Source organism: Sapajus apella, unplaced genomic scaffold (genome assembly GCF_009761245.1).
Source record: "Sapajus apella isolate SASKATOON/1434 unplaced genomic scaffold, GSC_monkey_1.0 scaffold42, whole genome shotgun sequence".
Taxonomy (NCBI): Eukaryota; Metazoa; Chordata; class Mammalia; order Primates; family Cebidae; genus Sapajus; species Sapajus apella.
This window is the reverse complement of record NW_022436982.1, coordinates 17,212,367-17,229,170: the sequence shown is the minus strand read 5'-3', so window position 1 is coordinate 17,229,170 and position 16,804 is coordinate 17,212,367. Positions and strand designations below refer to the sequence as shown.

At 38.6% G+C, this 16,804-nt stretch overlaps 1 protein-coding gene across 8 annotated transcripts in view; it reads right to left on the bottom strand.

Annotated features, from left to right (window-relative positions):
• Nucleotides 1-16,804, bottom strand: part of BNC2 (basonuclin 2) — a 452,901-nt gene that overhangs the window by 14,681 nt on the left and 421,416 nt on the right. For 4 of the 8 annotated variants that reach the window (XM_032300129.1, XM_032300125.1, XM_032300127.1 and 1 more), the window contains 2 exons: nt 11,537-13,506; nt 11,018-11,083 (listed from right to left, as the gene is read on the bottom strand). In XM_032300129.1, the coding sequence (XP_032156020.1) occupies nt 11,018-11,083; nt 11,537-13,506 (2,036 nt within the window). The remainder of the gene's footprint in view (nt 1-11,017; nt 11,084-11,536; nt 13,507-16,804) is intronic. The other 4 variants (XM_032300126.1, XM_032300128.1, XM_032300133.1 and 1 more) reach the window with 2 other exon arrangements.

Here is a 16,804-nt window from a genome sequence, read left to right as displayed (position 1 = left end):
AGACTGCAGCAGTCAGAGACTGAATAATGATTCATGGTATAGGTTGCATGAAGTGTCCAACATATAACTCTTAATTCTTAACCAGATTTGAGCCATTATGAACTTAGTGAATAAAAAAAATACTTGATAATTAATTAGAATGCCTCAAGTGAAAAATAATTGAGGTCCCACTTTTTTTTATTAGTTTTTGCCTTTATTTTACAGCTCAATCCTGCCATTAAACACACACACATTCTCAAATTCTCAAATGATACTGTACAGGATGATCATAATGACATATACATAGCAGATACAATATGCATGCCTATTTGTTTGTACGTATGTGTGTACATATAAGTATATGGGGAGAGGGGGAGAGAGAGAGAGAAATTTATATCCAATCTGGGTAAGTCTAGATGCTAGGGTTAGGTGTACTGTGGAACTACTGAGTCAATAATACCTTTGAATAGAAATGTAAAACTGCTATCCAAATCCACAGAAATGAAAAATTAAGACTTCTGCCTGCCTCTCATTAGTCCTTTTCTTATCTGGATTGCTACAATACTATTACACTTACCTCAAAATTTTTATGTTATCATTTATTAATGATAGGATGCTTATGGCTCTGTGCACAAAATGATACTTTTGACACTATACCTTTCTGTAAAATTAGTAGTTGTTCTACAGGCTATTATTTAAAGATTCTGTCCAAAATGTCTGAAAACCATCCCCAAGCTCAGAAAGAAAATTCAATGTGAAATTCCAGTGGGTAGCACTCAAAAAACCCCAAACGTAAGGAAGTACATATTAAATGCAAAAAACAAAATCTAAGCAAATTCTTGGAAATTAAAAGTATGAAACTCAGTCATTTCAACCCCTTTCAATATAAAACAAATCATCCATACTGGTCACGCAGACAGTTTCCTCTACATTCAAATTATTCACTTGAAGATAAGCTCCCACCAAACTCTTTAGAGGTTTAGCTAATTTACTGCACAGATACGGCACGTCTGTTGTAATAACAGGTAGGATGTATTGGGGTCGACCATTTATCAGAATTAGACTTCTTTTCTCAATTCACAGTGAATTATGCTGCCTACACGACTCCCCTCTCTCAGAGCCTGCCATCCCCGTATGGCCCCTAATGTGGCAGACAAACAAAATTGACAGTCTCATCTTGTCAACAAGGGGCGATTCTCCTGAGAAGCCATTTAACTTTGCAGGGGAAGCAATGTATTAATGTGCTTATCCCAGGAATGTTAATCATCTTCAAGCTTCCGATCTAACTTTGACGTGAACGAAATCACCAAATTTGTTTACTAAATGAATCGTAATATGCTAATAAGAAAGCATGACATATATGGAAAAGCCAAACAGATGGTTTGTTTACTCCACTTTGCAACTTTATAAATGTTGTAACTCTGAAGATGTTAGTGAGAATTATTGGTTTGTTGGCAGAGGCAAACATGTCTTTCGCATACTAAATCTGGCGTTACAGTTAGAAAACAATTTGTCATTGCTGTGGAATGCATAAAAAATGTTAATGTAGTGATGGCATTTGGGAAGGCAGATTGGAGGATGGAAAATGTGTATGCCGGATGCTCAGGTTAAGTGAAGAATTGATACCCAGCAGCACCATTGCCTAACCATTTTACTTTTGAGTTGTATCTGACACATCGACGCTTCTCAAGGGTGCTGATTATTCAGCAGGTACCTGTTGCACTGTAATGTGAGATGAGTGTTACACTGTGAACAGGATTATGTTTTCACAGCATTTGGAAATGTTCTCAATCAGGCAGCTCATATGGTGCTCACTTTACTGTTGGGTAAGAAAAGGCAAAGCCATAGCCCTGGCATCTTTTAAGGACTTACTGAGAATAAATCTGAGCTTTGAGTTTTATATTTACCTTGGACAAATTAACCCTCAAGCCTTCCATTCCTTGTTTTATATAGACTGACTTCATGTAAAGATTTTAGAAGGTATATTTCCAAAATAATAGGAGTTAATTTTTCTCTTCATATTCACATTTTTCGTTTTAAAAGTAAGGTTTCTTTTTTAATATGTACAACATAAGGCATCAATTTCTTTCTGAGCTCATGTTCAAAGAAAACACTTCAAAAATAAACATTCAAAAATGTTTTATATCATTAAAATGGTTAATTTGTTATTTGTTGTTGTTGTTGAGATAGTCTTGCTCTGTTGCCCAGGCTGGAGTGCAGTGGTGCGACCTTGGCTCACTGCAACCTCTGACTCAGGTTCAAGCAATTCTCACGCCTCAGCTTCCTGGGTAGCTGGGATTACAGGCATGCACCATCACGCTCAGCTTTTTGTGTGTGTGTGTGTCAGTATAGATGGGGTTTTGCTTTGCTGGACAGGCTGGTCTTGAACTTCTGGCCTCATGCAATCTGCCTGTTTTAGCCACCCAAAGTGCTGGGAATACAGGTGTGAGCCACCACACCCAGCCTAAAATGAGTAATTTATGATCTTCTTAAAAGATAACATTCAGGATGCATGAGTTCACAAGGGAGGTGACAGTATTTCGTAGGACAATCAATATTATTATTTAGCTATGGCTTTATCTAGAATTCTGTGTTGAAAATGAAGCTAATAAAGACACCTGAACAAAAAGAGTGAGCATAATCTAATTTACAACTTTGAGTAAATAATGTCAAAACTACCAGCCAAAACATGAAAACTTCATTTAACCAATCAGCAATGCATGTATGCTACTAAATGTTTTAATATTTAGAAATGGAAGAATTTTGAGAAGTTCTTTTTACTTTTTATTTGCAGAGGCATAGTCTGAAATGCAGGATTTTGTATTAAAGAAGTACTTATTCCCTCTGATGTTATTAACCACTCCCAGCATCCTGGTCCTACATATATACATATACATGGTGAGACTACCACTAGTCTTGTGGGATTTCCTATGTATCACCATATAGCACTGAATTTTTTACCCAAGAAATGAGAGAGCAAAGTGATCTACAGAAACCACTGAGTTCATCTTGCTGCCCAAGGATCACTCTGAAGCAAGAAACATTAGCAACTGTTCCAGCCTGGTGCTTGTATTTCATTTGAAAGATCTCATTCCTGACCAACAAAGAAAATTTCAATAAAGTACTTTTACTGATTTAACAACAGTGAGCTCCTGGGATTGTCAAAGTGCTAAGCCTTTTCCAAGGAGAGAAGAAATCAGCAGCTCAAATATAATTAACCTTCCGTTCTCAATGCAAACTGCCACACATAGGAGCTCTGCAGTCTATTAGTGAAGTTATAATGGCCAACAGGCAGAAGCAAAATTGGTCAAAAAGTTGGCTGCTGCTGTCATATTTTTGGAATTATGATTAATGGCACTAATAATGCGGATGATTACTGATATGTGTATCTCCAGCAGTTTATCATATTGCTTTGGCTGCCTACGTCCACAATAAACAGGATGCTATCATTTACCTCTTTATTGAAGGCAATCCTTCTCTTGAAGGAGCATATTATAATTACTTCGTAATGTTTTATGTCTTAAACATTTTGCAGCTCTGGACCTTGCCAACTGCTTCATGTCTACCATTGATTAATTACTGAATGTTTAATCAAAATTTAGAAACTAATGTAGTCATTTATGAGCACACTGCAGTGCCAAAGTAGTTAGGCTTTGCTCCCAAGTTTGGAGAGTGTTGGGTTCAAAATCAAATCCCAGTCATGCATGAGGATCCAAGAATTTCACCTTGGGTGCTCTGAGGTTGCCAATTCCATCTCTGCTGATGAATGGAAGGTAATCTAACTACAGGGTAAACAGCATCTTTACCTACCCTCTCTCTTCACTCGATTTCCCTTTCCTCTTTCCTCAATTCCCTCATCAACCAAGCACCACTGTTAGCTGTTGCTGAGAATAAGAAAGTCCTCGTGAATGCCCGTCATGAGAATATAGTTTTGAAGTGGTTAAACAAGTGAAAAATAATTTGCTGGGACAAATACATAAGTTTTTTTTTAATGCGGATTTTTTATGGTACTGTCATACAACCATTCACCGTTGAAGTTAAGTGTTTTTTTAATACCATTACTGAACTGCTGAAATGGATGCTAATATAGCTTGGAGTGCTAATGTCAAGTCCTGGTAATAAAAAAGACAGACTGCTGAATGAAATAATTTCAAGTAAAAAATAGAACAAAAGTGCTCTCTCTCTTGCTCTCCACTTTTATTGAATTGGGACTGACTGAGCCAATTGCTTTAGAAGTCTGTAAAACACAATTACGAGTGAGTGAACTGACCCACCAGTGCCCCCTCAGTGACAGAGCAGACTAAAAAGGCCGCAGAGTTAGAGTGGCTCCCCTCCGCTGGCCGTCAGACCCACAAGGCTTGCAGCTGCAGGTCTGTTGTTCTTGGTGCCCAAATCGGTCTTGTTTTACTTACAAAATCTTCTTATTTCCCATCAATGTGATAAAGTAACTTCATACATCACTTTCCAAGATGTAGATGTCTATTCTGGCAATTAAGAATGATCTGTCTTTTGATATTCTTATTTATGTGGATGTTTATGTATAAACACACATATACATTATGTGGATGAATTTAGATTAGAACATTAGCACAATTTTTGAACGGCTGGTAGTAATTCAGATTGATATATATGCAAGGGCAAAATTGAGGCACCACTTATATATATTGTTAGAAACAGTTATCTTTTTTTTCTTTCCTAAGGTAAAGTCAAAATTAGAGCAAGCAACAAAAAGAATTAAACTAGAAGTGGGTAACATTTCTCCCCCTAGTTAATAAAAGAAGTAATAAACTCTATAAAGTACTAGAGTTTAGATCACTAACACTTTAGGCATAACAGCTTTTTACCAGGAATTTACAACTCCTGTTTTAATTCAAGCAGCCTGCATTAGGACATAAAATCTAGGTATTTTTTAAAAGTAGTTTTATGTGAAATAACTGAAGAAAAACTGTCTTTTCCTTAAAAGTGTTATTTCTCCCTCTGTCTTAGCTTTCCTGTCTCTCCCTCACACACACATCTTGGCACTCAAGAATCAAAGCTACCAAATCCCTGTTTTATGACATTGCAATTTTTGGCAAGGACAAACTTCTTTCCAATTCTGCCACATTCATTTATTTGAAGCTTGTGGGGGTCTTACGGCAAACACATTATTTCTGAGAAGGCTTTAAAAAAAGAAAAAAAAATGCTTCATAGCTAAACCTTCACTCTGAAATTTAGGCAAAGAAGGTGTCGTTTTCCCTTAGTATAACCATGAATGAGCACTTACAGCAAAAGAGTTGGTAGCAGCCTTTTACCTAAGACAGAACTGAATTTACCCGGGTTATACAAGTGAATGTTAATGTACATGTACAGTCTTACCACCCTCTTCTGGATGGAAAACTGCCTACGTTTTTTAAAAAGAAAAGAATGGCTACAAAAATGGGTATCTCGAATGGTTAAATATAAAAAAGATTCACACCAATAAAGTCTGTAAGGTCAGATAGATTCAGAGGGAGGTGAAAATCAGGATGACCGTTTCAAAGTGGTCCCATCATGAAAAATACCACCTGTGCATTCAGTATGTATATTCTGCTCAGATATTTTTGCCTGAATTTTTAAGATAATTCTGGCAAGAGTAGTAGATTGTTCCTTTATAAGGAAGGTAAAAATAAGAGCTATGTAGAAGCATTATATTTGTGCAATAGAAATTATGATGCCACAAAATATTTAATGTTAACTCCCATCAATATAAATTTATAAAAAATCTCTGCATCATGAAAAGGAAATCATTCGTCAGCCATGAAGCGTTGTGGTCTATTTGGTACACAGTTCTGGAGACGGTGGAAATGACTGGTGTGGTTCTTGTAGTGGAGGAGTGAAAGGTCAGCAGAGGCTTAAATGAGCTTGTCTTGCATCCAGCTGGGCCAGCAGGAGGTCATTAGGAAGATCCGAGGCTCACTTTAGCCTTGACAGAGTCTCTCCCCATGATACAAGGAGACCGTTTTGCTCATTGCTCTTCTCCCAGTATCTAAAAAGAACCCCAGGGACAGGAATGACACTGAAGTTTATCTTACTACCAAAGTTTTTGCTTGAGGAGGACACAACTAGCAGTTGCTCAGGAGGGGGATTTATTTTGTGTGTTTGCTTCTGACGGAAAGTAATGGACATAAGTACAAAAGGTCTATTGATCTGACTCTATTGTGAAACCAAATAGAGTAACAGGAAAAAAAAAAAAAGAAAAAAAAAAACACCTCTTCCTTAACATTTAGAAGTCAGAGGACCTGCACAACTTTACGTTATAAAAGAATTTTAGACATGGAGACTTGCAGTTTGATTGGCAATGGAACGAAACAGCTAATGCTTTAAAATGTTCTCTTCTTTTACTTGGAGAGGATTACCACATCGTATTTCACAGCTAATTATATTAGGGCAAATATACTAATCATTGTCTTGAATTGGTGCTAAGTGGCTCATTTCTTAAGAGGTATTGCCTGGTGAAATCGTGTGTATTTACTGAAAAGCCGTCTCTAGAAAAAGTTCTGCGTAAGTTTCCAAACAGAGGGAATGATGGAAAAAATGGATGCTGCTCTGCTGAGAAGGTGATAACAGGAGGCAGGTAACATGTTTTCACATCTTCACCTCTGCTGTTAATGTATGCAGTGGCTCATCAGAGGTAGCTCCTGTTAATTTATTCCTGCACACCTGTACAGGGCTGGAAGTCAGGTAATCAGACAAGCTAAAACTATACATTTCTGCTTTTTAGCTACAGCTACCCAGGGGCCTATACAGGAACAAATTTAGTTCTGGAGACATCAGCCGGTTTTAATAAACCAAATACAGATGTCTTCCTCCACAGCAATAGAGAAGTTTCCATGTTTAGATGTGGACTGATTTAACTAGCAATCAAATGGAAAGTTCACACTTGACACCAATGGTTGCCTCATATTTATTTAAAAATCACCCTCAGCAAATATAATTTTGTCTTTAAATTTATTCATATGGCTAAATCACCTTTCCTACAACTTGAAGATCAAACATATATGCTTACCTTTCTGATAAAACTTAAGACAAACTTTGACAACTAGTGGCCACTACTCTGAGAAGAAAGGAACAAAGATGGTAAAACTCATGTAGGATGAAAGAGAGACAATGACTTCTTTTTATACAGATCATCCAGTTTCTGAGTTCAAAGTCATCATTTAAGATGGAGTTTGAGAACTGCCAATCATTAAGACAAATACAAATAGATTTTAGCATATGAGCAAATGATAAGGAATATTAGGAAACAGAACAGAGGGTATTTGTTATTTTTCTGCCTGAAAAGAATCCAAATGTAACTTATAAATGGGCTTCCCTTAAAAATGGGTGATCTGCCACTCAGCCCTCCTGGGGATCAAAAATCAAGTCTGAGTAGGAGAAATGATGAAAGGTAAAAGTACGCCCAGCTAATTCTGACTATCAGGCTCTCTTCAAAAGAACTTCCTATATGAAGAAAGCAGGTTCCAGGCCTGTTAGAATTTCCTCTTCTCAGGAAAGATTTCATATGCATGCTTCATAATGGAGGGGCAGCCTTCTGTTCCTAATAGAACAGCATCTCAGCAGCAGACAAATCAAGGGATAAACAAGAAGTAGGAAAGGGTCTTTAGAGACTTTCAAAAGCTAACACTACACCATGTTATTAGGATACACTTGAAGACTTTAGCAGTCACCTTAGAGCAGCAGTTTCCAGCCTTTTTGGCACCAAGGACCAGTTTCATGGAAGAAAATTTTTCCACAGATGTGAGTGGGGGTATAGTTTTAGGATGATTCAATGATTCAAGCACGTTACCTTTATCATTAGATTCTCGTAAAGAGTGTGCAACCTAGATCCCTCGCATGCACATTTCACAATAGGGTTAGCACTCCTATGAGAATCTGATGCCACCACTGGTCTGACAGGAGGTGGAGCTCAGGCGGTAATGCTTGCCTGCTTGCCAGCCCACTAGCCACTCACCTCTTGCTGTGCAGCCTGGTTCCTAACAGGCCATGGACCAGTGCTAGTCTGCAGCCCCGAGGCTGGGGACCCCTGCTTTAAAGCATCAGAGTTCTTTACAGAGAAAATTATTTATATTTCACTTTCATCACTCAGAATAAAGATTATTCTAACAGCTACCTAGTTAAAGATGACTGTGTGAATCAGCTTGCTCTTTGTCAGTGTGGAATGGTCCTATTGGCTTCTGAATTTACTAAAAACAGACTCATTTACAACTATATAGAAAAGAATAGCTTTGACATTATTGCTTAGAATCTCAGCCCTAATAAATCTTGCATGTGTCTCTTCCTTTCCTCTGTGTCACTACACAAAGAGCATTCTTGCTTTTCAAAAATCTTCAACTTGATCTTATAAAATCTAGAAGGACCACAAACAGACCTGGAAATCTGCTAATTAAATGCAAAACCTAAAACACAGTATTTAACGTCTTTTTACTTCCCATCTTATTCACATGCCTATCTGAGACCAGAAATGCAACTAACTCATGTATAACCACCTTGGAAGCAGCCCAGGCAGACCTGTGTAAAATTCCTCCAAGGTGTTCTAATCATGAAGAAAGCTGCTTTTATAAACAGAAGGAAGAGGGCAATTCTGTTAGCTTTATGACAGGCATCCTAGAAACCATATAGCCTTGCACACTTCGGCCCCACTCAAAATCCCCTCTAATGCTTTATTTGCACAAGGAAGACATTGTGGAGTCAAGGATGGATGAAATTGAGACTCTGGGGAGAGGAAAGAAATGGGCCTGAGGACAGCAGGATTAAAGACAAAGGAGGGTTTCTGTTTGAGAAGGTCTGTTGGCTCAAGAAAAAGGGAAGAAAACATGTCTTAGCTTCACAGCAAATTGAAAAGGAAAATATAGGGACACAAACTTCCTGGGGTTCTCATGACTAATAGAGTAAAAACGAAGAGACAGGAGAAGGTAAGTCTAAGAGATAGATCAGAGATCCAAGAGGCTTTGTGACTAACGAGATTAAATCACAGGCTGACATTCATTGACGAAATGACAATAAAAGGCTAAAACAGGAATACAGTTATGTTTCACAGTTTACTCTGCTGAGGTGCAGGAAGAGGCGGGTACCCCAATGGCATTACTGGTTATTTGGTGTAGCTAAACTCATAACATTATATTAATTCAAGTCATAGGCTCAACCAAGATGAACACTTTTCTTAAGAAAATATAATGTCAAAATTGCAGTATCAGAACTTGTGTGTTTGTAACCTAGTATCAAAAGAGTTGTATATTGTTAAAAAACAAAATTTCAAGTGAGAATAAAAAAAGTTTTTAATCTACAATTTTTGCCATTTGCTTTTTCATTTATCTTATGTGACAAAACTCCAAAATGAAAAAGATTGGGCATATTGTGATTTCACCTAAATGAAATCTATCAACTGTCTTCTGAAGTTTGCTACCTTCTATGTGACTGAACACCCCTGAGAGCACATCTGTACTCTTCTTCACACCTAGAATATCTTTTCATCCTAGATGTGGGCCTAAACTTCAACATGGTTAGTCACTCACTAAGCTCCTGACACTTACAATACAAATGAAGACTGAAATATTTTCCTGCTATCAATAAATGTTTTGCCTCATTCAAACCAATAAGCAGTACCTCAACAGTGCCTCCCTATGTGTTAAGACATAAACATACGAGCACTTGTATTTTTCTAGTAACCGTACATAAATGAAGGCTTCAAACTTTGGGTATGTAGCCTTTTGGTCTCCCAGCTATTTATTACAGTGGTATGACTTGCAATATTTTCAGCAAACCAACTAAAACTGTGATAGGAATTCATGCAATTAGGCTCCAATTTTGGCTTATCTTCAAACACTCCATTTCCATAAATATTTTATGCAGGTTTTCATGAGTCTTTTATTTTTGTTTAAAAAAATGCAATGCATTAACCTCATTATCAGTAGTGTACTATTTCAAATTTAAAAGAATGAGTATTACTCACAAACTTGGGGGAAGTTGGGTAAAGTATTTTATTATTCAAAACATAGCTATCTTATCTGATGTATTCTGGGACTGTCAATGACAACTTGGAACTGAAATAACGTTGTTGTCTATAAACCATTTTTATAGAACAAAGTAAATGACGATGGAAAATCCTTAAAAAATTGTTTCGCCTCAACGCATGTTTTGGGTTGTATAGGAGAGCTACTTACTTTTCTTAAAGATTTTGCTTTTCAAAGATTGGGGCCCTTTTATTTCAGTAGAAAGGAAAAAATATTCCTCAAACTTTTATTTAAAAAAGGACTGATCTCCAAATATGAAGACAAAACAGAATATCCCTGAGACAGGACACTACTTTTCAGTGGTACTTTTAATGTTACTTTGCCAAAGAACTCTATTCAACTGATAAGCACTAGAATGACTGCTTATTAGTGGTGGCTCTGTGGAAATTTTTTAGTTAATTTTAATGTGTTTCTTCCATTGATTTCTACCATGTAATAAAATTTTGTCTAAAATACTTTTAAGACAATGTAGAACCAAAAACTGCATCTGATATAACGGGAAGAACTAACTGGTGTGTGACCCGAGTTGGGCTGGTGGTATATTATGTAAATGATCTGCTCATAAGCTTATCTCAACATATGCAGGATAACTGCGCTATCCTGCCACTGATCACCTTGACACATTCCATGTATATTACATTTTCTTGGAGATTAATAAAGAACCTTGTAGGTTGAGGACCAGCTGCTTCTGTTTAAGCCCAACTGTTTTAGAGCTGCAACTACATAGCAAGAGTATGATGTCATCTGAAGGCTGGACATAATATATTCGAGCTGATCCTCAAAGTATATGCATGCCTCCCCTTCTGTGCATAATCCCCATGGTAGACTATAGTTTATAGAGATGTGCTCAAAGACATTAAAGTTAAAATAAAGAAACCCACGCCAGCATACCATTTTCCCACATCAACAATTACATCTGTCCCATTTCCTTCTGATATTTTCATGACTCTTAAAGAATTCAAGGACAAACTAAATACTCATGAAAGGAATGATAACATTACTGGTTATACCTACGGAGATGCAGGCTGTCTCGATGTCCTGGACCTATGGTTCTTTCCATCCGTAAATTTCTGTTTCTATATTGGATAAATATGTGTGTATGAAGATAATATTGATTTAATTAAAAAGCCACATGGCAAAGCAGAAATATAAATATATAAATTTATATATAACAGAAGCTGCGGCTTCTAAGTGAAGATTCACGGGGAAGCAGGGAACCGTGTACACAGTTAACTTATTCACACCCAGATGCATGAAAACACATACACACACATATACACAGAGCACAGAGAAAAATGGCGTGCATTATGGGAAAGATGGCACATGATTCTGCATGCTTCATCATCACAAGCACCAACCGCAACAATCCTTCATGAGCATGGCAGCCTAGTTATCACATGGTCACTGTGGACAATCTTTACAGTGCATCAAAAACATCTAAGTTGGATTTCTTTTAGTGTGAAGTCCAACATGACTGAAAACTGGCACCCTCCACCCCCAGCAGGAGCAGCCAATGGAGATTTACTGACCTGTCTCTGCTTCGGCGAGAGGGGAACGCAGCATTGCAACCAGCCACTGTGCAGACGTGCATCTCTTTTAAGTGAACGTTCCTGTAGTGAAGTTTCACACTGTAGGAGCTTTTGAAACTCTTCTTGCACACATAACATATTTTGGGATCTGGGCTAGAACACAGGTCACCTTCTGGGGAGAACTTTTGAGGGCTGCCATAATTCAGAGACGATGTAAAGCTCTCGTGCAGGGCGGCCATGCTGGCCCCCCCACCGTTGTACAGTCCATACTGGCTCATGTAAAACATGTCGTAAGTGGGATCTGTGAATTCTTCCTTCACCTTGATGACGTCCTGGTGAGAGGGCTCACTATGGTTCTCGTCGGGCCTCTCGCTGTTCATCAGGACTTTTTCACCCACTTCGCTGTGAATGTGCTCATCCCCTTCCATGGATTCCTCGCCCAGTTTGGGCTCTGAAGACTCAGACTCATTCTCGTAGTCCCGCTCAGGCTCTTGGTCTTCAGAAGTCATGCTGTCAGCCCTTCTTATTTCAGTCCTTGAAATGCACCGGGTCCTGTTATGCTTGGAAAAGTCCTTCACAGACATGCCTGGGCTCATCTCCTCTTGGGAGTGACAATGATTGTCATGGCTCATGTCATTGACCACAGCTCCACCATCATTGGGGTCATCATCTTCATCATCAAACTCATCGGCAGTATCAATAATTTCCTTCTCAATCTTCACAGGCATGCTTGATTTCCTGGGCTTTTTCTTGGGTGCCAGCTCAGCACTGGGCTCATGGGTGGCCATCATCACTGCTGGCACTACTGGCTCAGAGGGTGGCGGGGGGTGCTGCTCTATGGTACCACTGGTTGGAATGATGGGACTGGTTGGGAGGGAGGTTGGAGGACTCACCATTTCCCCTGGAGTGAGTAAACTTCTATAAAATGGAGGAACTGGTTGTACAGTCTTTAGCCCAGAAAATACCAGCTGGCTAGGGAGAGGATTTTGCAAGACAGGGTCTAGAGGGGGAGTGGTAAAACCCATTGGGGGCCGGCCAGGACTTGTGAGTGCCAGATTTGATTTCGTACTTGCTATGACTGGGGTAGCAGCTCCTGAGGTGCCCCGAATTAAATCTTTGTCTCGGTTATTCCTTAGCATAGGCATGTGAAGGCGGGGGTTGGGGTTTGCACTGTGGCGATTACGACTTCGGAGGGAGCTAAAGACCATATTGCAACCCTCAATGGTGCATCGATGTTTGATCTTCAGGTGAACAGCATTATAATGAATTTTGAGAGTACCTTTGTCATAGAATGTCTTCCCACATGCATTACAGAACACTCTTCCTTTCCTAGAGGCTGACCCCATCCTTCTCATCCGATGAATCCGGAATGAGCTTTTTGGGTGTTCAGTTTTGGTTAGATCACTGACTGGGGCAGAATTCTGAATGGGAGAGACACAGGCTGGCTCGGTTTTGGGCTCCACATTAGTAATGCTGGTCAGGGCGTTTCTATTGGGCGTTTGATCATTCTTATAAGGTGTGGGAGAAACTTCGGATTCACTGCTCTCATTATATTCATTCTGGGTTGAAAGGCTGGGTTCCCGCAGCCTCAACCCTGGTTGCTCTAACAGTAGCCCATTTGGAGGCAACCCTAGCAGTGGTGCTGAGACAGGGTTTATGTACTGGAACGGAAGCAGAAATGCAAGGCTGTTTGGGATGTTTTCGAAGTGATGAATGCTGGAAGGATTGCTGTTCTCTAAGTGAGCAAGGAGGCTGGGACTCCTGGTACGATTATTGCTCTCAATGAAAGTCCTTATATCTGAGTCTGTCTTTGAAGATGGTACAGCCACGGCCTGCCCTTCTTTCTCCTGAATTGCCATCAGCTCCACAATGGATTTGGTTTCTCCAAACCGCAGAAACTGCTGAAGGGTGATGATTTCCTCTTCTCGAGACATGATGGCCCAGCGGTCCAGCACCTTGCCGGCAGCATCCTAGAGGCCACATCAAAGAAACAACAAAGACAAACACAAAAACTTATTGATTGTGCATAATTATTCAATGCAACTGAAGGTGCTCTGTGTGCTCATAAAACACTGAGAGCAAGAGCAGAAAACATGCAAGCACTGTTAATAAAAGTCAACCCACAAAGCAAACTTTTCTGCCATGCAAATGTAGTAATTAGAGTCACAGTTAGAGAAACAGATTGAGTTTAATAATGTCAAAGCAAACAAAATGTAGACCACTGGGACTCTGTGATCTAAAATGCCTTCAGTACTGCTTTTTTAACAACAATGATCTATGTACTATGCAACTATTTTAGCATATATTAGTATTAGTATAAGATATGAACCCTTGCTGTGAAATCCAATATAAATGAAAAAAAAATGGTACCTTGGTCCTTATTAAATAGTGATACTATAGGCAGGAATTAAGTACATTTTGTGAAATTTACTGCTTCAACATAAGCAGACATGACACTGGATTCAATGATGAAAATTCCTTTAAGTAGGAGTTATGTGAATTTCTGAATCAAAAAGATGAATAAAGCAGCATTATCCCTCATATCTTGTTACTAAACTGTATCTTATCTTTTTTTTTTAGAATGGCTATATTTTAGTATCATTTAATAGCAGGCAATTTCATAAGGAAAAGTAAGAAAAACATCACTCATAAAAGGTAATTGTACTTTTCTTGAAAATTGGTTGTAATCCTATGATTCAAAGTTTGAGTTAGACTTAATGTATTTGACTTTTTATGATCTTGTTATAAATGACAGTCATAGATATTTAAAAAGTAAACATGTGATGGATTTAGATAGAATAAATGTGTAAAAAGTTGTCTCTCAGCATCCTCCTCTGATAGCAAAGGGAGTCCACAGAGAATACACATCAGTAATCACCAGACTATGTGTTGTTAAATATACATTAAAAAGCATTTCACACTTTCATTTTTGCTAGTAACTATGAGATTTGCCTGGAGGTAGGACTTTAAAATCCTGCAATGTAATGTCAGGCAATCCATTTCAGCATGGATTGAGAGAAATCTATTCAAACACTTAAATAATGACTCCATCACTTTCTAGGGCACCATTTCTTCCCAACAGGACAGCACATTTTGCATGCCTCTGTGAATGACACGGGCCCAAATACTGACCATGAATTTGAAAAAGCATAAAACTTCTTAAAAACAAAATGACAAGATCCTTATTAATTACAAAGGGAAAATCATAATATGATCATGGAAAAACCTAACAGACCCTACATTAAAAGGGTGATCAAAGTTACCACTGCCAGTGTGATCAAAGTTACCACTGCCAGTGGAAATCAGGCCATCATGTCCTACTCGTTAGGACCCGCTAAGAAGGGCACAACATCACTTTTGTGACATTATTTTAATGATATGGTTGGGCTGTGTGCCCACCCAAATCTCATCTTGAATTGTAGCTCCCATAATCCCTACATGTCATGGAAGGGAACTGGTGGGAGGTAACTGAATCATGGGGGTGGGTCTTTCCTGTGCTGTTCTTACGATAGTGATTAAGTGTCATGAGATCTGACTATTTTATAAAGGGGAGTTCCCCCGCACATGCTCTTGCTTGCTGCTGTGTAAGATGTGACTCTGCTCCTCTACCTTCTGCAATGCTTGTGGGGCCTCCTAAGCCATGCGGAAATGTGAGTCAATTAATACTCTTTATAAATTACCCAGTCTCAGGTATGTCTTTATTAGCAGCATGAGAATTTTTACACGTTGTAAAAATTTATAACCTCAACTTGATCATCAGAAATCATCAGGCAAACCAAAATTGAGGGGCATTCTACGAAACAGTGGATAGTACTCTACAAAGCAGAAACTTCAGGAAATTTTAAAAATATATGTATTTTAAATAAAGAATGGTTCCAGATTAGAGAGGACTAATAAAACATAATTGTGTGATCCTAGGTCTGGAAAAAGACATTAGTGGGAAAACTAGCAATACCTGAATAAAGTCTCTAGATTAGTTAATAGTATTATACCCATCTGAATTTTCCAGTTTCAACCACTGTGTTTTGATTATGTAGGATGTTATACTACATAACATAACATGTCATGCTAGGCATGACAAAGGCATAAGGGATCTGTGCTGCTTTTGCAAGGGAAAAGTCTCTCCTCAACCTGTGGTCATAAAATTCTCTCTGAAACACTATCATATAGTCTGAACCATCACGGCTAGTTTGATTAAGTGGGTATATGTCATTTACAAGAACTACTTTTTTTAAAAAAGCTCTGACAGTTATGTGCTCCCCTTTATGAGGCTTACTCTTACCATCCTATCATTTTCCATAAAGAGTATACATAAGTATGTGCATGTCGGTGTCCATTTCTATGAAAAGTATCAAACACAGATATTTTTAGAATAGGGGTAACAGGGAAGAGTGTTGGTGCTATAGTTAAATAGAGAAATAAATTGTGATTTTAAATCGATAATCTCATTTGATCCCTATGATAACTTCCAGAGCTCAGAGAACAGATGAGAAATAAGAAAAGAAAGCTAAGATAGGCTGTTAAGGTTGCCAGGATGCTAATTTGAGGCCCAGGAGTTGAACACAGAAATTGTGACTCTAAGTTCAGAGTGTGTCCACAGTACTCAGCGGCTGTCATTCCATGATGCCATTTCCCAGGTGAGTCCATTGAATTTGCAGTAGTAAGGAGCAGGACTTCTGAGGAAGTCTTTCCTAGAGTGTTGTAATGTCCTCTTGCATACCATCTTTCTTTTACCATCAAATCTACTCTCTTTAGTGTTCTTTTACAGAGCCTTTCACTACAGATTAATTTCTCAGGCTGAGCCCCAATCTGAGCAAGTACAATGGTATCTTCCCCCAGGTTCTTCCAAGGTAGCCTGTACCTAAATCTACAGGTCAATGATGTACTTCACAACTGGCAGCCTCTGGTAATAAAATGCAGCTCAGAAATCATAGCAACTGGTCAACCCCACTTGAGGCATCTCATTTCCATCATCCTTCTGTCTTCCCTGTCCCAACAGTACAGAGCAGTCCCATATGGTTTCTCCTGGACCACCACAATGCCTGCTGCTATGTCTAAAACCACTGCCTTTTAGTGCTCAGTTGCTGTCTCTGCTAAAATGGAGTCAGTTACATTAAACTACTTGCTTTTGGTGAAAGAGGTCCAGATAAGTATGATTTAGAACTTTGCTAGTTCCTGAATCATAAAAGAGAAGCTAGCTTCATTTGCAGTGGTAATAGGAGCAGCAATTTATACATACACAGATATACAACATAGCATATTTGCAAA